The sequence below is a fragment of the Xiphophorus maculatus genome, chromosome 16 (genome assembly GCF_002775205.1).
Source record: "Xiphophorus maculatus strain JP 163 A chromosome 16, X_maculatus-5.0-male, whole genome shotgun sequence".
Taxonomy (NCBI): domain Eukaryota; kingdom Metazoa; phylum Chordata; class Actinopteri; order Cyprinodontiformes; family Poeciliidae; genus Xiphophorus; species Xiphophorus maculatus.
In genome coordinates this window covers 25,455,256-25,478,482 of record NC_036458.1, presented here as the reverse complement: position 1 = coordinate 25,478,482, position 23,227 = coordinate 25,455,256, and the positions used below count along the sequence as shown (strand labels likewise).

The following is a 23,227-nucleotide window of genomic DNA, read 5'->3' as shown; positions in this document are numbered from 1 at the left end:
AATTTCATGATTAATGGATCGTCTTTGAGAAGTGCAGTGGAGAGGAATGACAGAACTGAATGCAACCCCCCTCCACCACTGAACTCCAGAGCAGAGCTGGACGTAGAACTCTCAGTCTCTCTGCCTCTGTCTATTTTTATCTATGGCTCCTCCTCCACTATAGCAGACTATTTTCAGCCACAATCCCTCCATCAAGCACCATCTCATGGGCTTCTCCTCTCTTTTCTTCTCTTCATCCTCTGGACGGTCTTCAGTCGTCCTTGTCTCCTTCGTCATCTTCTGAGTCTTTCTGAAATGAAACAAGTTGTTGTCCGTATAACTTCCCTAGTGATCCACTTTCAGCCACCGCACTCTGTCTCTCTCTCTTTCTCTCTCATTCAGTCTCCTCCCTCCATCTATCTCTCACAGTTCATTCACCAGCTCAGAGAGCGTCACAGACACACACCCGCATACACGGCAGGCTGTAAGCGTTAGCCTCCTGATCGGTTTAGATCGACTCTTTCTGCAGATTTTTAGGGGACGGATCAGGATTCTCCACTCCTCTTCTCTAACGAAGCTGTCCTGTTCTGCTTCCATCCTGTTTCGCTCTCTCTGCCTTTCTCTCAGAGCTTTGTTCTAATTTTGGAAACATGGAACCTCAGGGAGTGCTCTCCCGAAGCTATTTACATCCTTGCTGCTCTTCCTCCCCTTCATACTCCTCCTCTTCTCTTCCTCTTGTCAGCCAGGAGGTGAACAGTGAGACGATCCTTTGATGTAAGAGAACACAGAAAGCTCGACTTCTCCTTCGTCTGGAAATTTTTTGGTTGTTCAGCTCTCAGAATTGTCCAGCAGGATGGGGATTACGCAGTGCTAGATGGTTTCCTTCTGTTGGGATTTTGGACTTCAAGCAGCCACTGCAACAGAAGAAACAAACTTCTGTTCCTGAGCTGACAGGTACCTGACAAAGTGTTTCTGTTTTCTGGAGCCAGCAGAGGACTTAAGAAGATCTATGCAAGCTTGGTGTTTTCTCATCTACTTGGACTCAAATCCCTCAATCCTATTGGAGAGTAGGCTTCCTGGAACTCACACCTACTATGACAGAGAAGAGGATTTTACTCAAGGTGATGTTGGCCCGTTAGTACAATTGAAACTGAACAGCCACCGGAGCTCTAAGGAAATTTGCGATCTCAACTGAGACTGGATTACACAATGAAAACTTTTTAGAGTATTTATTCACACTTAACAGGACAATTTACACATAATTTGTATTTTTTACAATTTGTGGCAGACAGTTCTTCCTAAGCTATGCTAGTACCTCTAAAGAGCTGACATTTTTTCTTTTCACAAACTTAAGCAGCAGCTCTTGTCCTGGCATGCTGTTACATCCCACCGTGTCAGGATTGTGCACCATGCTGCAGACCATCTACGAGACTGAGTCTTGTTTTTCCTCTGCCAGCACAGACAGCCACCACCAGCCTCTGGAGCTCCTGAGTGACAGCAGGGGCTCCGGTGCTGACATGACCGCTGCTGGTGAGTCATCTCTGGGAAGGCAGAGGTGGGGCTTACTAGGAATGCTGTGGTCGGATGAAATTAATAAGTAATTTGGTCTTTCTTTAGCAAGCATATTTAATATGTGGGTTTAGGAATTGTTTGTTTATTGAATAAGATCGGAGCATGGAGCTGGTTGGTAGTGCTCTAAAAGAGATTGGGAGATTTGCAGGAGCTGTAAAGCTAACATACTCTGTGAAGTAGACAGGTGCTAGTGAGGATGTACAAGTAATGATGTAGAGTCTGATATTTGTAGTATGATTTGCATTTGCCCTCTTTGCTGAACCAAAGAGGGCTGAACCCCAAACAGTGGTTTTGCTTTTAAAAAACTGAAAGCAAAAACAACTATTTTTGTGTTTTCTGGATAAAAATTTTTTCAACCAATTGTCTTCAGGTGTGACCTACTTTTTTGTTGTAAACAATTTATATCTATATAAAGTAACACTGCATATACTCCGAGCACACCATCCACAGCAAAACATGGTGGTGGCGGCAGCATGCTGTTTGAGTTCTGCTGTAAGAGAGGGTAGCTGATCAGGGTTGAAGGGAAGATTAATGGAGCTAAATGCATGGCAATGTGGCAAGAAAACCTGAGAGGCCTTCAAAAGACATATTCCCTAGAACAGGGGTGCCCAAACGTTTTTAGACTAAGATCTACTTTTTCTCTCACCAGCCGGCTGAAATCTACCACATGACACAAAGCTATAAAAATTGTAAATGAAACTCTATTGACATATTTTATATGCAAACATACATCAGTTATAGCAGACATAATAAAGCAATAGAAAATCGAATCCAGTCTCTTCCTCAGTGAGATTCTGACACTGGGAGGAGGTTGCTGGTTTTTCAGTCAGGAGCTGGTTGCAAACCTGAGGCCAGCAGGTGTCAGTCAGCTATGATAGATCTGAAATTTAGTTTGATGACCTCAATATGAGAAATTGCAGACTGATAGGAGGAGCCAAAGAGATCTGTTAAATCTTCTGAAGTTGGGTTATTTCCCCCAGAAGAGGACGTGCGGGTCTCAGACTACTGGTGGCGATCACTTTGTCACCTACTGCCGAGATCGACTCAAAACCTTCCTGCGATCGGGAACTGTAGATGTACATGCAAAGCTGAAATGGCAATATTTGAACCCATGCATATTCATGTGCACATGAATGGTCCACTTAAAGTCCAGACTTCAATCGAATAGAGAATTTTTGACAAAACCTGAAATTAGGTGGACTTTATTTACTAGTTCTGTGGCATCTGAATGTAATTAGTCGCTCTGGATTATATTTACAACATTACAGATACTGACGAGAACAACATTAGATACAGTGTGTGTCTGTGTGTGTGAACCAAGTTTTTATATTCTTGTGGGGACCTATTTCTGTCTATATTGTGGGGACTTGTGGGAACAAAGTCTGGCCCCCATGAGGAGAAATGCTGTTTATGGGTTAGGGGTTAGGTATGTGATGGTTAGGGTTAGGGGCTGGTAGTGTCAATATAGCGAACATGAGAAAAATAGCTTGTTACTGGCACACTCATTGTTAATGATGAATAAAAACTGCAGTAAAATGAGTATGCGCAAAGGAAAATAAATGAATAAAAAACACAAATGCATCGTTTAATGGCATACATAAATCACAGTTTAAATGTGAAGTTTTTTTCTTTCTTATTGTGAAAAGATAACTGATGCATTGATCAGACATTTTGTGGACATTTTCTGATTTCTTATTTTGCAAAACTCTGACATTGGCAGGTTCACATTTCCTTTTAAACAACAAAAAACACAATCCAAAATCAATTATTTGTGCTTTCTGGATAAATTGTAATTGACTCCCCAATATATGTAGAATAAAACAAGGTGATTTTCACCATCTCAATAGGCATTACAGATGCACATTTTGAACTATTGCAGTGGAAAAGGCTCATGAAAATGGAAAAATTTGAAATAACTTCCTCAATTTCTCAAAAATGATTTTACTCCCACTTGGGGTGATTTTTGGCTTTTGTGAAGAAGAGTTGATGCACTAAAAGGGAGATGGAAACATATTTATCGAATAAGTTCTGATGATTCAAACATTTATCTCACATGACTGATAGCTGATTCCACTTTTAGAATCATTAGAATTGGATTTCTTTCTATACATCAGCATGTAACTTTGCCAATACTAGTTGACATAACAGACCAATTACAAGTTCTAACTTACAATAAGAAGACTAAAGAAGACTCTTGTTGGTTTGAGCACGTCTTAATTTGTGTGGATTATGGTTCTGATTTCTGTACCACATAGAATAGAATAGAATAGAATAGAATAGAATAGAATATGCTTTATTGGTCCCCAAAGGGAAATTGTTTATTTGTTGAAAGCTACTCCATCTTAGGTAATAAATACAAAGTTTGTAAAATAGGAAGGAATGTAAACAGTCACCACGACAACATGGGGAATATTCACAGGGCAGGTAAAACAGACGAAGACCAAACGCCAACAGCAGCGCAGCAGATTCTCTTCTTCACCGTTATATGAGCAGGATTGCACCAACGGTTGTTTACTACAATGGCAAGCTCACCTCCTCCCTATCAGCCTGAACCGTCCTGTAGCCCTCGATGGTAACATTGGCATCAGGAATGTCTGGGTGCAGCCATGTGTCTGTAAAACACATTAAACTACATTCCTGGTATTCTTTTTGGCTCCTGGTCAGCGATGTTAAATCATCCATCTTGTTAGCCATTGACCTAATGTTTCCCATGGTAACAGAGGGGAGAAACGGCTTATAACTTCTCTTCTCCATAAGCCTCTGTTGTTTCTTCCTTTTTGCTCTCCTCCGCTGTTTGTTTCCTCCTCGATGTGCCCTGATGTGTCCTTCTCCAGATCTCCTCAGGGATTTCAGTGGATCTGGACTCCATGCCGACCTGTTTCAGCGCAATCAGCCGATCTCTTGTGTAAACAATGCGGCCAAGTTATTGCGCTCGGTAGAGTATAAAAAGTATCTCAACAACGAATAAAAAGATAATGACTTTCTTAGTCAACATTGTTGAAGATACTCTTCTGGCAAAGTAAAATAATTAAAGTGGTAAAGTAATTGAAAAAACATATAAAATATTTAAAAAGTAAAACAACGAGAGGATTGCAACAGGCTGCATACACTTTAGCTCATGAGCAGTTGTTGAGAGTTTGGCTTGGACTGCTTTGATCTAGACCTTTCTGGTCTGGATTTTCTTCTGGAATGCGAGTCTTTCTTCTAGTCTTTTGGAGCTTATCAGCTCCTATCAACTTTGTACAGCTTCCCTGTCCATTCTGAAGAAAAATATTACAACAGCAACAAGCCCTCACCTCCATGTTTCAACATAGAGATATTTTTTCAGGGCAATGTACAGTTGTGTTTTCCCCATAGCACAATGAAGTCTGAGGTTTTACTGTGCAAATGGAGTTGAGAAGACCAGTCATACTCATCTAGCAAATGAAAACTGTTGTTTTCTAAGACACCATGAGAGCTCTAACACTGCAGATGTTATCCAGAATGGATGAACCACAGTTTACCAACCTACCCTTAAGTCTCTATAGCAACACCACTCATGAGTCCTCTTGTCTCTGTGTCTCAGCTTCTAATTTGACTAAAGTACACACAGCCATTATACTATTTTTACCTCACTCTCTTGCTTGCTTGCTCTGTTCTTCCTCTCTTCCCCTTAGCTGAGTGTGTTGCAGGGCTGACGTCATGGAGCCTATTTTCTTTTAGCATTGCAAAATGAACAAGACAGGAAAAGAGAGAAGGAAAATAAGGAATGAACACTGGTTTCCAGAAACACCTCCCAGCAGTAGCAATAGTGTGAAACTGGGGCATCAAAGACAAACAGATAAAAAGACATTCATACCTTTTCATTACCCTGAGAATATCTGAAAAGTGTTTTTTATGCAGGTCTTGGGCCAAATCAAGGGAAAAACATTACTCTGTCTTATTCTAAAATTGTGATCTTTTATTGCTCAAGGCATTTAATATAAGATAAATTAATAAACAACTTTTATTGCTTATTGTAGTTTGCTCCACAACAAATAGAAAGTTCCACTTGTAAGTAGAACAGACTCTACTTGGGTGTGACATATAGATCGCAGCCTGAATCAGAGAAGTAGCTAAGAAAAACCTGCAGAGAATTCAAATTCAAAAATACTTTATTAATCCCAAAGGGAAATTAAATAAGAACTTTGATTCTTCAAAGAGTTATTGAAGATCGTGATGACTGTTGGCAGGAAAGATCTCATGTAGCAGTCTGTACTGCACTGAATCTGAAGAAGCCTCTGACTGAAAATGCTCTGCCTTCCCAACACAGTCTCATGAAGAGAATGGTCAGGGTTGTCCATAATTTTCTTGATCCTATGAAGAATCTTTCTTTGCATAATCTTTCCAGAGGTTCCACAATCATCTCCAGAACAGAACCATCCTTCTTTATCAAGTTGTTGAGCCTTTTTAGGTCCATGGTTCTGATGCTGCTGCCCCAACAGATGATGGCAGCAGAGATGACGCTCTCAACAACAGACTGATAGAAGATCTGCCTCATCTTGCTGGCAGAGAGTAGTCCAATCAGTTGCTTCAAAACAAACCTGGAGGGCCTGTTCTGCTTCATCTGACCACTTCCTAACATCTGTCTTCCTAACAGCCGTCTTCCTAACAGGTAGCCTCTTCACCAGAGGTTTGTATTCAGAGCATAGAGAAACTAAATTATGGTTCTATTTCCTCAGAGGAGGTCTTGGTTTAGAGACACCTCCTTGACATTAACATAAAACAAATCCAAAATCTTGTTTTCCTGGGTGGAGCAGCTGACAAACTGGTGAAATGTTGGTAGTGTTGAAGAGAGTGAGACATGATTAAAATCACTATATATTGCCACAAATGCATTGGGGTTTATCTTAACAACAGAACTGATGAAATCACATGCATTATTGGCAACAGCTGAGGGTGGGATGTAAACAACTGCCAAAATAACACTGGTGAACTAAATAATATGATCATAAACTTGCTACCAAGAGTTCAATGTCTGGACTGCAGAGATGACACTTCACAGTAACGTCCTGATGACACCATCTGTTGTTCACAGACACTGCTAATCCACCTCTCTTGCTTTTCCTGCTGCTCTCTAAATCTTTGTCGGTTCACACGAAGCCTGGCAGAGAGACGTTGGAGTCGGGGATATAATCCTGCAGCCATGTCTCCATAAAGCACATTATGCTGCATATTCTTGCTGAGTTGGGGCTTGAAGTTTATCCATCTTGTTAGCTAACTATCTTACGTTGCCCATTATGATGGATGGAAAAGATTGCTTGAATTTCCTCCTCCTTTCGTTCCTTTTTGCTCCTGCTCTGCATCCATGACTCCTCCTTTTCAGCTCCTCTGGGATTTCTGGCTACAGTTGTGCTATTATTTTAGCTTTTCTGACATTGATGAGCTGCTCCTGGTTGTAAACCACCCTGTTGCTATGGTTACGCATCATAACAAAATAGCAAAACTACAAGAAATATTGCTAGAAGAATAGTCCAACCACACAGAATCCAAAACAAGGAAGAATAGCTGTCCAAAAAAGCTATTTTCTTTAAAAATAAAAGCAGGAATGGATGTTTGAAAAAAAGAAAAAATCTGAAAGAAAGCACAGAAGTACTTCAACATGTTGCCACCCTGAGCAGCACAATTCCAGAATTGTGAGATCTGAAAGAAAGAACTGCAGAAATCAGCAAGTCATGTTGTAAAATTCAGCTTGATTTAAAGCGGAACTCACAATATACTCAAGGGGGATTTGTCACAGGAATCAGGTAAAATATGTTACACCATTTAATTTGATAAGAAAATAAATATCCAATCACTCAATATGAAATTTGTTGATTTTTTAGCAACAATGATTAATTCAAAAAACCACAATACTGAGAAATGATAATAGTTATTCTGATAAATAGATCAGTAACCAAAAATCCCTCAAAAATAATTATAGGTTAGATTTAAATCACTCAGTTTATGTCAGCCAAAAAACCTAAATAATTAAATGTCCAAAATGTCCTGTTCTTTTTAATGAGAATAATGTCCTTAAAGGAGTTCCATATGCTCAATAAACAAAACAAAGTCCTGGAAGTATTTCCCCATTTTAATTCAAAATGAAAAAAACGTCAACCCTCTCCCCCCGGCCCCCGCCAAAAAAAAAAAGATGAGAAAAAAGAGTGGTACCACCAAAAATCCCCAAAAACAAAAGTAAAGTCCTGATCTCACCAGGAGCGTCTTTCTTTCCCCTTGTCGGTGTCCTCTTGCACCTCTTCAGATCGGGTGCAATCTCCGATCTGATTTCTAAATGCACGTTCTGCAGCGCTGGGACGAACTTTGATTGCTGTTTTATATCTTTTCTTTGATTTTTTTACTTGTTTTAAACATTCAATCAAGTCAAATCTCCCCCTGCATACATCTGACAGTGTGCATCTTCCTCTCTGGTTGCGCTGATGTGCACGCCCCTTTTTATTTACTAATTTCAACCACACCTAAAACCAGCATGATGCTGCCCAAAATCAGTTTTTAAAAAGTGGAAATTTGTAATATATATTTTTTTACCCCTCCAGAGGGTCTTTTTGTGGGCTCTGGTGTCCCTTATGTGAAAGTAGGCTGACAGGAAGGGGGAAGAAAAGGGGGGAAGACATGCGGCAAATGTCTCCGGGTCCGGGAGTCGAACCCACGCTGACCTCATCGAGGACTCAAGGCCTCCAAATATGGGTCGCTCTATCCCCTACACCACCACGGCACACCCGAAATTTGGAATAATTTTAACAATGAAATAACAGCAACTGTTCTACAAAACAGTTTGATACATTTACTCTTTAATGTATTTATTCAGAAAAAAACAAACATAGTGGTTATGTTACAAGGTGGCAACATCTGCCAACACATTTGCTGGCCTTTGTGGAGAAGATGTCCCATTAAAGTTTGAAAGACATGTAAAAGTCATAAAGGCATGTAAGAAGTACTCTGCCAGGTGCCACATGAGGACACCAGTGTCATCATGACAGTTAAGCGGTTAATACCTGATTAAAGGTTGTTATTTTCAAAAAGTACTTTTAACCGAGCCTCATTAGAAGCTATATTCTACTTTGCTGAATATGACTGTAGATGTGCAAAGGCGGTGGTGACACCCCAAAATAGCTACTGCCAAAGCCTGCTAAAATTGCTGTGGCACAGGGTTTTACACACCACACTTTTCAGATATTTTGTGGAAGAATGTTTGAAAACTCTATGTTGGTATGCCTCATAGAATCCCATTAAAATCCATGAAAGTCTGTATAACAGCAATGAAATTGCTCCTCAGTTAAGTGAAGCTAATTGAGAATAAGACATGGCCACATTACTAGTTTCTTGCCTCAATATGACTGCTATATAAAACTTCTCGTGTCATTTTAGCTCTGCTATTTAGCAAATATTTTTGTGTTGGAGCTAAGTGTTAATAAGAAGTTATTTGTGTCCATACACACAGTCTGTGTACTGGTACATGAAATAATGAACAACTGCAATGGGAGTTGGTCAGAAGTCAGTTAGAAAACTTCTTCGATTGACTGAAACAGTTCCTCAGTTTCACCTCTTTGTCAACCTGCATGTGAGTGTGTGTTTACCAGACTATAAATGTCCCTGCTTTGACGTCAGACGCTTGCTGCTGTGGAATGCTGCCCTCTTGCCAAGCAGACTGTTATACACACACTCACAGAGCAGTCTCTCATGTACACACACACATGCAAAGGCAGTGTGTGGTAGTAGAAGGGAGACACGTGCGTCACAGTGAAGCGCCAGGATATTTGTTTAGGTAATTTAGATGCAAGCAACTGCACACATGTGCACATATAAAGAGAAAAACATATACACATGGTCTTGTTTATCTACAGTTCTCAGTTTCAGAATGTTTTCTTTGAGCAGCAACATCTACTGCGGCAAGGAAATCGTTACAAAGCAGCGACTGTAAGGATGAGCTTCTACCAGTTAGCTTGCATCTTATGTTATTATATCTTTTTCATGCCTGGCTCTTGCCATCCATACCTTCTAACATCTGTTTTATACCCCTAAATAAACCATGTTGCACCAATGTTCTCTATCTAGTTGAACACTTTATATTGTGTTCCATTTCATTTGATTGTGGTTCTGATTCCCATTTGAGTCAGTCAGCTCTGATGGAATAGAGGTTTGTTCAGTCTGCAGTCTGTTTCTACTACTAAATGCATTAAAATAATTTAAAAATCAGACCTCTGTGTGAACAGTTTATGACCCTAAATCGACCTGCATGCAGAGAAGAACGTTGACAAGTATTAAATGATGCTGTTGTCTATGGTTGGATTTTGAAGTTGGTCAGAGCCAACAGCATTGTCGCAGGATAAGCAGACAATATAAGGAAAGAATAACAATTATCAACAACCTTTAGTTGTCGATATAGTCTGTGGCACAGACTATACAAAAACTTCAATACCTGCTGAAGGAAATCGATATGAATTTGTGACATTAAAGACATTTTTATTTCTTCTATTTCTTGTAACTCAGAGTTCTGCAAACAAAGTTGCATTGACTATACAGTAGCCACACTCAGCACATGATCAGGCCTCCTTTTGCATGAATCACTGCATCACTATGGTGTGGCTTGGAGGTAATCAGCCTGAGTCTTTGTTGAGGTTTTCAGGAAGCCCAAGGTTCCTGTAGTAGCAGACTTCAGCTCGTCTTGCTCTGTTGTCTTTCATCTTCATCTTGAGATTTAGGTCATTCCAGTTTGTTCATGTGTTATCTGCTGGTGGACCAACACTAGCAGAGGACATGGATCCCAAAGCCATCACTGATGGGAAGAACCTCACACTGGACTTAAAGCAGAAAATGTTGTGCTCCTGATATAGACTGCTTCAGGAATGGCTTAACACAGTGAAGTCTACAGATGTGGCTCATGTCCTGGATATGTCTGTGTATGGAAGTAGAACATGTTCCTTGAGGCTCACTCCTCACTACCTGGGTAGTCTCTGGCCCAACTAGTCTGAATCCTCTTGGATAGAGCTAACCAGCTTTGCATTGCTTTTGATGTTACAGTTTAATTAGATTAGACGGTATCTAGGATGCAGAACTGGAAGCAGTGGCAGCTGACTAATCAGAGCACCTTACAAAGGTCAAACTTCCCTGTGAGTAAGTCCTAATTGAATCCACCCCTGGCTAGTAGGGAGGAAATCCTGACGTCTCAGTCTGTGGAAGCCTGCTCCATTTTCCAAGAAGTGGCCTAATCTTACAGGCAACTGTACAAGCTGATCACAGCAGAAATGTTTTATCAAGCTTCATATTGTTGGTCAGAAGTCTTGATGACAAGGTGATGAGTTCCTACAAATATCATCTGACAAGGTAAACAGCCAACTCCAAAAGCTTCAATACCCACTGAAGAAAATCGATATGAATCTGTGACATTGAAGACATTTTTATTCTATTTCTTTTAACTCAGAGTTCTGCAAACAAAGTTGTTTCTTGTTTTCTTCAGCCATTCAACATCCACTGTGATCATTCAGATTTATTTCCAGTTCTTGTAATGATATGGGACAAACAAAGTGGTTGTTGTGTGTCTTGTCTCTATGCTGCTGTAACTGCGAAATAATTTCCCTGCTGGGATGAATAAAGTAATTCTATTCTATTCTATTCTATTCTATTCTATTCTATTCTATTCTATATTTCTATGTGTCCTTCAGCTGAACCGTGCCGAATGTACATAGACCAATGCCAAGGTAACACTACAAGTCTGTACTATCTATTGCTAAGGCTAATGTGGCTTGTGGCTATTTTAGGGGGGTAGGACACTGTGTCCCTGACTTTCACTACCACTGAGTGTGTGAATGAAGTGGAAGCTGATTGGATGCACTTAGTGTGTATGTCTCTAAGTGATGTAACACTGTGGTGTTCGGGACTAATCAATCATTTTGTCTTTCTGTCTTTTTTTTTTGCAGTCATGGAGGTGAAGAGCAGCCTCCCATCAGGCATGCAGAGTCCAGTTGAAGCAACATGTGAGCAGAGAGGAGGTGGTGGTGAAGGGGGTGGTGAGTCTTCTTTACGAAAATAACAAATATAGTCAAAATAGTAAAGATTACATCCCAACAAATGTCAGGACATCATAAATATTAGCTCATTGTAACCTGGTTCAAGATGATTTAAATCTCATGCTCATAACACTGTGGATGACAGAGTGTAATTATTTATCAAATTGAAATGAAGCCAAGTTAAGACACTATATTTAAAAATTCTATTTATACCCTGCCTGCATCAGGACACCTTGTCTCAGTTACCATGGTTAATGTCATAGTTCAAAACTCATTAATTATAAAATGAATGATTGTTTGAAAGTATTGCCTGGAGAAAGCTTTTTCCTTTTAAATAAACTAGGAGGCATGATTTAAGTTTCCAACATTACAAATACCAACACATACTTTTGAATACATGGTTTCAGATTTTTTTTACTACTAAAAATTTGAAAAGTATGATGTGCATTGGTATTCAGCCCTCCATGAGTCGAAGCTGTTTGAACAATCAAAGCTACATGTTTTTCCATATAAATCTCTAAAAGCTTTGCACATCTACAGTATAAACATATATCTTTGCCCATTCTTCAATGCTAAGTAGCTCATCCTTGGTCAGATTGGATGGAAAGCATCTGAATATCAATTTTCAAGGCTTGTCACATATTCAAAAATCTAGGGCTAGATTGTGACAAAGCCAGTAGATCAAAACTAGATTAAGCCAGTTTTGATGTACGGGCTTTCATCAAAATCATTCTGTTGTAAATCTGACTGTCCTAGTGGACGATAAACTACCTCCTCAGCTGAAAGTCTTCTGCAGCCTCTAATGGGTTTTCTTCCAGGATTATCCTCTCTTTATCACCATCCATCTTCCCATCAACTCTTTCTAGCTTCACTAGTGGTGTTGCCATTAACCATAGAATTGCACAAATTGAAATTATGAAAATAAATGTACTTAATGAAAACATGCCAATTTCGAAAAAACTCAAGAAAAAGTTGTTGCACTGGTATGACGTGGTTTTCCAATTGTATCGAAATAGAAATATGTTACAAAACTGCAATGGGAACACTTTTTGGCATCACACTTGTTGAACAGCCAGATGTTACTACTGGCAAAAACCATGGCGAAGATGACAGTAAGTGGTCTTCTTCGTAGTTTGTAGTTTGTTTTTTTTCGGACTGTGTCCAGCTGGCTCCACCAAAGCCCTCACAGCATCACACAGTTCAAAAGTTGTGTCCTTCCAACTTGTTGAATCAATAGCTCTTATGCAAAATCACTAAGTATAATTCTCCAAAACGCTGCATACGTAGCTGCTCCCAAGTACAAGAGGCTTGTCGCTCCAATGCCTGAATAAAACACAGGCGTCTCCCCTGATGGCTGATAGATGATGAGCACTAGCACCATGAATGAATTATGAAAAATGTAACTCTTTACATTTATCGCTGCCATGATTTTAATGAGTTATCATATGAACAAGCTTAATCACATGTGATTTTGTTGGAAACATCACAATTCCAAAATTTTGTTCTTTCAATATTAGCAGAATAGAGACAAATATTTGCACACATCTGCAATGGAAAGGCAGCTAATGTCACTGCTAGTAAAAATCATCCCCAAAGTATGATGCTTCCACTACAATGTTCTACTTTTTGGGTGGTGTTTTCAGTGTGAAATAATGTTAGTCTTCATCCAAACATTGTTTAGCATGTAACTCAAAAAGTTGAATTTTTTGTCCCCTTAAATGGCTTTGGCAGACTAAAAAAACATTTTTTTCACTCTTGTGTGAAAATAAGTTCACTGATGCTGTTGACCCAGTCTGAGTGAGCTTGAGTTGTTTGGCTAACAGGAAAACTGGCATCTGTAATTGCAGTGATCAATGGTTTTACAGAAGCTTCACGTCAAGGGCCTTTTTCTGGTTTTTATGTGTAAAAATCTTGAAACTTTTTATGTATTTCCTTTTACTTTCTAATAAAGGTATTTTGTTTTCTTCCGTTACATAAAATCTCAAATCATTTGCGCTGTAGAAAACTGTGTACAGCTAAAGAGGGAGGAAAGTTGACCGTGATGTCTTGCTTTTTGTCCAGGCTGTATTCCTGGAGAAGGCCCAGGTGGAGGCGGAGGCCCGGTGGACTTGAGGACAGAGCCCAGGTTGGGCTCTGTGTCTAGTGGGGGAGCAGTGGATACAGCCCTGAGAGAGCAGCAGCTTCAGCAGGAACTTGTGCTTCTCAAACAGCAACAGGAACTCCAGAAGCAGCTGCTATTTGCAGAGTTTCAGAAAAAACATGAAGTGTTAACAAGGCAGCACGAAGTCCAGCTGCAAGAGCACTTAAAGGTAGCTCATATTCTCTTTATAGTCACTGCTTTAATGGTTTATCACTCATCTCCAGAAGCAGTTTTTAACCCAAGTTAAACGTGTTTGTATATGTGTGTAAGCAACAACAGGAGCTGCTGGCAGCAAAGCGGCAGCAGGAGTTGGAGCATAAGAGAAAACTGGAGCAACAAAGACACGAAGAACAGGAGAAACAGAGACTGGAGCAACAACTGTTGCTGCTGAGAAACAAAGAGAAAGGGAAAGAGAGTAGGTTCTAGTGGTGCCATCAGTGACTACACTGAAATGTACATGTTGATGTACAGAGAGTGTAGCGTCCTGATGCTGTCTGCATGTGTTTGTGTTATGGAAGGTGCCATTGCCAGCACAGAGGTGAAGCTGAAGCTTCAGGAGTTTCTTCTCAGTAAGAAAGAACCTGGTCCAGGAGGACTCAACCATTCCTTCTCCCCAAAGTGCTGGTGAGAATGGCCTATTTTCTTTACAGGGTGAACGGGATAAACGTTTTTGGTAGTTTGACCTATATCCATGTTCAACATGCTAAAAAACAATTACGCCAACAGGCCAGGCCTTTAATTTTAATTATGTCACTCATTTGCTGCGGCTTTTTTTCGATACCATTAGATTTGTTTGCTCCTACAGGCCTGTAGGGACTAGGCATGATGGGTAATTATTTCATCTGCCTCTCTTCTTACCCTGATGCGCCGATCACTCTTGAAGAGGGTCAGTCTGTTCTAATCAGACCACATGACCTTGTTCCATACCACCAGAGTCTGATATTTATGCTCCCTAGCAAATTGTGACACTTTTCTTCAGTAAACCTCATTGATAATTGGTTTTCTAATGGCTGCACAGATGTATCTCAATCCTTTGAGTTCCCTTCACATTGTGCATGTGAAAATGCTCTTACTTTCATTATTAAATATAGCTTTGAGTTGTTGATTTTTATTTATTTATTTTTTTAACATAATTTCATCAAACACTGATCATCATAAGTCAGGATTTCTTCCATGATGACGATGACTCCCCACTTTCCTCAAGTTCGTAATAATGCATTGGGCAGATCCCAACCATTTTAATTTCAGAAATCTCCTTAGATGTTTTCTCTGCTTGATGCAAGCTAATAATCTAAGCCTTCTTAAAGAGACTAACATCATCGGCATTTCATTCATTAGGTTTCAACCACAAAACAACATTGATTCAATGACATCTTTTCAGCATTGGTTACTTGGCGACAATTGGATGATTGTTTGATGGTTGATCCACCATCAGTTGTCGACCTCAACAAAAAAATCAACCATTCTGACTATAATTCAATGTTGAATTAGCCATCTTGTGCTATCCGAGTAGTTTTTGTTGTAATAAATGAAGCTGTGCATTGACTCTAGATAGTTCTTCTTTAGCTCCAAAGATGGTAACTTCAGTTATTTATTATGTTTATTATTTAGATCCTGCATTTGGCTAGTCTTTGGTACAGTTAGATTTATTTTCCTAGTTTTCTTGTTTGTTCTCAGCTGCAGCCTGTTACCAGTCAGCCACTTTTCAGTCACTAGTCACTGGATTTTGCTGTTGTCTTCCTCATGTGGCCAGTGTTCAGTTATTTGCAAGTTTACTTGTCATCACACCATTAAACCTGACACTCAAATTCGTGAAGCGTTCCTCATTTTTAATTGTTTTTATCTTGTAACCAGGTTGCTATGTATTGCAAATTTTTGCTCAGGTCCCTCTTGAAAATGAGATCTTGATCTCAACGGGGTTTACCTGATTAAATAAAGGAATAACAAAACCTGCTGTCATTTGACTTTCTTCTTCATGTCGGAAAGTTTGTTCCAAAAAGTGTCACTGCTTCAAGTTTGTAAAAGTGCAGATGTAGTAAAGCCTCATCACCTCAGAGGAGCTGCAGTGAGTTAATGGCATGTTTGGTCAGTTTCAGATGCCCCGGCAGCTTCTGGTAACAGTTCACTGGCCTGAAAGAGAAAAGGTCTGCAGCTAGTATCAGAAGCTTTTGAATAAACCCATTCAGCATTCAGCATTAACTTTACTGCAGGAGAAAATTACGGGATGAAGAGACATGGTGGAATTAATTTCATACTTACTGTAACATCAAATGTTTCTAGGAAATAATGAACTCAAGGAAACATATACAAAGAACATTAATAGAAAATCAGCATTAGTAGTGGCGTCAGTTATCTAATGTGTGTGTTTGTAAATGCAGGGGAAGCCAGCACACGTCTCTAGAGCAAAGCTCCCCCCCTCAGAGTAACACCCCCGGAACCCCTCCCTCCTACAAACTCCCCCCTCTTCTCGGAAACTACGAGGGCAAAGACGACTTCCCACTTCGGAAGACAGGTGAGACAGTGTGCTGCAGAGACTGAGACCATAACATGCAGTCTTTATACAAAGTTGCTCACTTCAGTTCAGTTTTATTTTCATAGTGTTAATTAACAACAAATGTTGTCTCATGGGACTTTACAAAAAAAGCTAGTTCAGTTCAGTCATACATACATTCCAGTTGATTCAAGTTATCGAACAGTGCATCAAGTTGTTAATTACTCAAATTTATTTGAAGGGGCAATATTATATGTTTTCCAGGCACATAGTGCCATTTTATAGGACAATCAAGTAACTATGTTAACTTCAGTTGTTATAAAAATGCTGTATCAAGTATGGCTTAAAAAGAAATGTGACTTCATAATTTAACCCCTTGAAAATGGGTCTTTCTCTCTTTAAGAAACTCTTGCTCTTTCCAACACTGAACCTTCAACGCAACATTGCTTCTCTATTAACCCACTAACAATATTTTTACCAGCGTTGCACTGGAAAGTAGCTTCTATAATGAGCACAGTTGATATGCAGTTCCACCAAGAGTTTGCTATTTGCCGCTGGCTAGTCTGAAGGAGCTGATGGGGGTTGTTTTGGGAAGAGGTGCTTTGTGAGGCAGAAGCTTAGAAGATTGGAAGCTGCAACTCTGAGGAGGATCTGCGCCTCATAGGCGGTGTTAGGTCCTCCCAAGGGTTTTGCCGAATGTAGGTATGTTTTGGATGAGGGTGTAAGATTATAGCATGATGTAAAGCTCAGGAAAGTTGATTTTGCATAATACTGTCCCTTTAAAAAGTTTCTTTCTCAGGAAATCCAGCATTGAGTCATTGTCTTACAACATTCACTCCTCCTGGATGAGCACGTAGCTATAGTAGATAAGTGCTTGTGTTGAGTTTGACTTTCTCATGCTGAGCATGTATGTAGCAAACGTAGAGAGGAAAAACTCCCCTTTAACAGGTAGAAATCTCTAGCAGAACCTGACAAGCAGCCATGTCTGACTGAGGGTTTGAGAAGAAAGAGCAGATGCACAAAAGAGAAAAAGAAGAGCAGATGTGGAGTGAAAAGTAAAAAGTTATGTCAGCAGATGCCCTCCTCCAGGAAGGTATCACACCTCTACAGAATGTAGCTTGTATGGAGAGAAAAATTTCCTGCATTCTTGATGTTCCTGTTTGAGCTAAGACAGTGTTTTCAGTCGGATACATAAAACACATTCAAACACAGTGTCAAATTAAACAGCTCTATTGTTAAATTAATCTGCATTATTGATATATTAATTGTGATTATGTATCAGCATTATTTATCAATAACACATAATGCTGTTATACTCCTTTTTGTATTATAAGTGTCAAAGGGACTGTTATAAAACAGCAGTATAATAACATCAGTTCTGACGGCATAGCCATAGCCTTCTCAGCACAGATCTGTTCCATTGTGTTGCATAATTTCCCATCAACATGAGTTAACAAGTTGGAAAAATAATTAAAAATGAATTAACATCATCATTGTCTTTTTGCCCATGCATGTGTTTGTACACCCTGTCAGAGCCCAGTAAGCACCAACCCCACTGTAAGAGTACACCTACCTTACCAAACAGGGGCCTTAAGTACACCATTTACGATTGCACCAAACATAATAGTTGTATTGAATAATATTTTCAAACATAATGATCTGACTGACACTATTATGAAAATAACATTAAGAAAAATGTAGTTCAAACAACAAAAGTAACCACCCAGTTTTGGAGGTTGATCAAACATGATCAGTTGGAATTGATCATTTTCATGATATTCTGATTTTTATTATCCATCCATCCATCCATCCATCCATCCATCCATCTTCTTCCGCTTATCCGAGGTCGGGTCGCGGGGGTAGCAGCTTCAGAAGGGAGGCCCAGACTTCCCTCTCCCCAGCCACTTCTTCTAGCTCCTCCGGGGGAATCCCGAGGCGTTCCCAGGCCAGCCGAGAGACATAGTCCCTCCAGCGTGTCCTGGGTCTTCCCCGGGGCCTCCTCCCGGTGGGACGTGCCCGGAACACCTCACCAGGGAGGCGTCCAGGAGGCATCCTGACCAGATGCCCGAGCCACCTCAACTGGCTCCTCTCGATGTGAAGGAGCAGCGGCTCTACTCTGAGTCCCTCCCGGATGACTGAGCTTCTCACCCTATCTCTAAGGGAGAGCCCAGCCACCCTACGGAGAAAACCCATTTCGGCCGCTTGTATCCGCGATCTCGTTCTTTCGGTCATGACCCAAAGCTCATGACCATAGATGAGGGTGGGAACGTAGATCGACCGGTAAATCGAGAGCTTCGCTTTTTGGCTCAGCTCTCTCTTCACCACGACGGACCGGTACAGCGCCCGCTTGACAGCAGACGCTGCGCCAATCCGCCTGTCGATCTCCCGCTCCCTTCTTCCCCCATTCGTGAACAAGATCCCGAGATACTTAAACTCCTCCACTTGGGGCAGGACACCCCCCCTGACCCGGAGAAGGCACTCTACCCTTTTCCGGCTCAAGACCATGGCCTCGGATTTGGAGGCACTGATCCCCATCCCGGCCGCTTCACACTCGGCTGCGAACCGCTCCAGCGAGAGCTGCAGATCACGATCTGATGAAGCCAAAAGGACCACATCGTCTGCGAAAAGCAGAGATGAGATCCTAAGGCCACCAAATCGGACCCCCTCAACACCTTGGCTGCGCCTAGAAATTCTGTCCATGAAAGTGATGAACAGAATCGGTGACAAAGGGCAGCCCTGGCGGAGTCCAACTCTCACCGGAAACGAGCCCGACTTACTGCCGGCAATGCGGACCAGACTCTGACACCGGTCATACAGGGACCTGACAGCCCGTATCAAAGGGCCCGGTACCCCATACTCCCGGAGAACCCCCCACAGGGCTCCCCGAGGGACACGGTCGAACGCCTTCTCCAAGTCCACAAAACACATGTAGACTGGTTGGGCGAACTCCCATGCACCCTCCAGGACCCTGCCGAGGGTGTAGAGCTGGTCCAGTGTTCCACGACCAGGACGAAAACCACACTGCTCTTCCTGGATCCGAGGTTCGACTATCCGACGGACCCTCCTCTCCAGGACCCCTGAATAGACCTTGCCAGGGAGGCTTAAGAGTGTGACCCCTCTATAATTGGAGCACACCCTCCGGTCCCCCTTTTTGAACAGGGGGACCACCACCCCAGTCTGCCAATCCAGGGGAACTGCCCCCGATGTCCATGCAACATTGCAGAGTCGCGTCAACCAACACAACCCCACAACATCCAGAGCCTTAAGGAACTCCGGGCAGATCTCATCCACCCCCGGGGCCCTGCCACCGAGGAGCTTTTTAACCACCTCGGTGACCACGTCCCCAGAGATTGGAGAGCCCAACCCAGAGTCCCCAGGCTCCGCTTCCTCAGTGGAAGGCATGTTGGTGGGATTGAGGAGGTCTTCGAAGTACTCTGCCCACCGGCCCACAACGTCCCGAGTAGAGGTCAGCAGCACACCATCCCCACTATAAACAGTGTTGGTGCTGCACCGCTTCTCCCCCCTGAGACGCCGGATGGTGGACCAGAATCGCCTCGAAGCCGTACGGAAGTCTTTCTCCATGGCCTCTCCAAACTCCTCCCACGCCCGAGTTTTTGCCTCAGCAACCGCCCGAGCCGCATGCCGCTTCGCCCGCCGGTACCCATCAGCTGCTTCCGGAGTCCCACAGGCCAAAAAGGCCCGATAGGACTCCTTCTTCAGCCTGACGGCATCCCTCACCGAAGGTGTCCACCAGCGGGTTCGAGGGTTGCCGCCGCGACAGGCACCGACAACCTTGCGGCCACAGCTCCGATCGGCCGCCTCGACAATGGAGGCACGGAACACGGTCCACTCAGACTCCATGTCCCCCACCTCCCCCGGGACGTGTTCGAAGTTTTGCCGGAGATGGGAGTTAAAGCTCCGTCTCACAGGGGATTCCGCCAGACGTTCCCAGCAGACCCTCACAACACGTTTGGGCCTGCCAGGTCTGACCGGCTTTCGCCCCCACCATCGGAGCCAACTCACCACCAGGTAGTGGTCAGTGGACAGCTCCGCACCTCTCTTCACCCGAGTGTCCAAGACATACGGCCGCAGATCCGATGAAACGATGACAAAGTCGATCATCGAACTGCGGCCTAGGGTGTCCTGGTGCCAAGTGCACATATGGACACCCTTATGCTTGAACATGGTGTTCGTTATGGACAATCTATGGCGAGCACAGAAGTCCAGCAACAGAACACCGCTCGAGTTCAGGTCGGGCGGGCCGTTCCTCCCAACCACGCCCCTCCAGGTCTCACTGTCATTGCCCACGTGAGCGTTGAAGTCCCCCAGCAGAACAAGGGAGTCCCCAGGAGGAGCACTCTCCAGTACCCCCTCTAAGGACTCCAAAAAGGGTGGGTAATCTGAACTGTCGTTCGGCCCGTAAGCACAAACGACAGTCAGAACCCGTCCCCCCACCCGTAGGCGGAGGGATGCTACCCTCTCGTTCACCGGGGTAAACCCCAACGTACAGGCGCCGAGATGGGGAGCAACAAGTATGCCCACTCCTGCCCGACGCCTCTCACCTTGGGCAACTCCAGAGTGGAAGTATGTCCAGCCCCTCTCAAGGAGACTGGTTCCAGAACCAGAGCCGTGCGTCGAGGTGAGACCGACTATTTCTAGCCGGAACCTCTCGACCTCACGCACTAGCTCCGGCTCCTTCCCCACCAGAGAGGTGACATTCCACGTCCCAAGAGCCAGTTTCTGCAACCGAGGATCGGACCGCCAGGGTCCCCTCCCTCTGCTGCCACCCATCCCACACTGCACCCGACCCCTTTGGCCCCTCCCACGGGTGGTGGGCCCATGGGAGGGGGGGCCCATGTTTCCTCTTCGGGCTGAGCCCGGCCGGGCTCCATGGGTAAAAGCCCGGCCACCAGACGCTCGCCATCGTGCCCCCCCTCCAGGCCTGGCTCCAGAGTGGGGCCCCGGTGACCCGCTTCCGGGCGAGGGAACACCAAGTCCAAAGTTCTTGTCCATCATAAGGGGTCTTCGGGCTGCTCTTTGTCTGGTCCCTCACCTAGGACCTGTCTGCCTTGGGTGACCCTACCAGGGGCATGAAGCCCCAGACAGCATAGCTCCTAGGATCATTGGGACACTCAAACCCCTCCACCACGATAAGGTGGCAGCCCATGGAGGAGTGATTTTTATTAGATAACTTTTTTCCACCATATTGATAAACAGTTATTTTTTTAACAGACCATTATAGATTTGCTTACTAGTGATGGATCAGTGTGATGGAGACCAGAGGTTCCATCCCTAATAAATGATTATTGATATGATTATTCAGTCACGGACGTTTTGGCTGTAAGAGCCCTCTATGAAGTGAACGACAGGAGCCGGTTCCTTATTGAGAGCTCTGAAAAGAACAGAGATTCCATCACTATTGCTTACATTTAAGTGTGTGTACAATATTTACTTACTAACCCTTGCAAACATATATAGACATATAGTTACCAGAAGACTCAACTAAATAAGTTATTTTGTGTCAGTTTGACGGGTAGGTGATTCACTGTGACTCATTACTGCAGATTTAGCCCAGATAGCATCTATTATAGAGGGAAAGGAAAGACTCTGAAGACACAAGGTTCAATGTCTGAAACTCATTTATCACCATTCAGTGTTTTTGACTGGTACACCAAAACAGTGCCTTTAAAAAATATACATGCCTCTTGAACTTATAACCACAAACTTCAATGTATTTTACTGGGACTTTCAGACCTCCATAAAATAGTGGACAATTGTAAAAAACGAATCATGTTTTTCAAATTCAGCATGCCCCTCTGAATACATTGCAGGATCACCTTTTGTTGCAGTTTCAGCAGCAGGTCTTTTGGAGTACGTCTCTACCAGCTTTGCACATCTAGAGACTGAAACTTTTGCCATTCTGTGTTTTTTCATATACAGTACAGACCAAAAGTTTGAACACACCTTCTAATTCAATGGGTTTTCTTTATTTTCATGACTATTTATAAGGCAAGAAATCCCACTAATTAACCTGTCAGGGCACACCTATGAAGTGAAAACCATTTCAGGTGACTACCTCTTGAAGCTCATCAAGAAAATGCAGAGTGTGTGCAAAGCAGTAATCACAGCAAAAGGTTGCAACTTTGAAGAAACTAGAATATAAGGGGTATTTTCAGTTGTTTTACACTTTTTTGTTTAGTGCATAAACAGGTGAGACAGTGTTATTCATAGTTTTGATGTCTTCAGTGTGAATCTACAATGTCAATAGTCATGAAAATAAAGGAAACTCATTGAATTAAAAGGTGTGTCCAAACTTTTGGTCTGTACTGTACATGTGTGTTTGTTATGTGTTTGTAAAATAACAGAATGTAGAAAAGTTCAACACATCTGAATACTTATGCAAGACACTGTCTTGAAATGTTTTCTGCCACTCCAATCATTGCAATCTTCGTGACAAGCAACTGTGGCCTTAAATAAATAGGAGATATGGCTTTAAATGACTGAAAGATGTTGATCACTGTTCAGTGATCAACATCTTTGTCTCCTTCTGTATCTGACTCATTCAGTTTCAGAGCCGAACCTGAAGGTTCGATCTAGACTCAAGCAGAAAGTGGCAGAGAGGCGCAGCTCTCCATTGTTGCGCAGGAAGGATGGAACTGTCATCAGCACCTTCAAGAAAAGGGCTGTTGAGATATCAGGTGAACAAAGATTTCTTCATTTCTACAGGAGAGTAAATGAAAAAATTAGCCAAGCATGATCAGCAACATTTAAGCTTTTGTCTGTGTTTCTGTCCCAGTCTCCTCCCTTTGTAACAGTGCTCCAGGCTCAGGTCCCAGCAGCCCCAACAGTTCCAATACGGCCATCGCCAACGGAAACACGGGATCAGTCCCCAACATACAAACCGAGGTGCAGAATCACAGCTTAACATGCACAAGCTTCATTTAAAGAAGTTCTTTTTCATGACTTTTTTTTTGTCAGTCTGTCTTATCAAGAACTGTTTTCACACAGCTCAAAGCTTTA

At 42.5% G+C, this 23,227-nt stretch overlaps 1 protein-coding gene across 5 annotated transcripts in view; it reads left to right on the top strand.

Annotated features, from left to right (window-relative positions):
- hdac5 (histone deacetylase 5) overlaps positions 1–23,227 on the top strand; it is a 64,929-nt gene that overhangs the window by 20,215 nt on the left and 21,487 nt on the right. For 3 of the 5 annotated variants that reach the window (XM_023348681.1, XM_023348682.1, XM_014473392.2), the window contains exons 1-8: positions 440–1,509; positions 11,487–11,576; positions 13,638–13,885; positions 13,987–14,131; positions 14,235–14,340; positions 16,095–16,228; positions 22,774–22,905; positions 23,004–23,113. In XM_023348681.1, coding sequence (XP_023204449.1) covers positions 1,353–1,509; positions 11,487–11,576; positions 13,638–13,885; positions 13,987–14,131; positions 14,235–14,340; positions 16,095–16,228; positions 22,774–22,905; positions 23,004–23,113 — 1,122 coding nt within the window. In that variant the 5' untranslated portion in view covers positions 440–1,352. Of the gene's footprint in view, positions 1–439; positions 1,510–11,486; positions 11,577–13,637; positions 13,886–13,986; positions 14,132–14,234; positions 14,341–16,094; positions 16,229–22,773; positions 22,906–23,003; positions 23,114–23,227 lie in introns of those variants that run through there. The other 2 variants (XM_005811238.2, XM_023348684.1) reach the window with 1 other exon arrangement.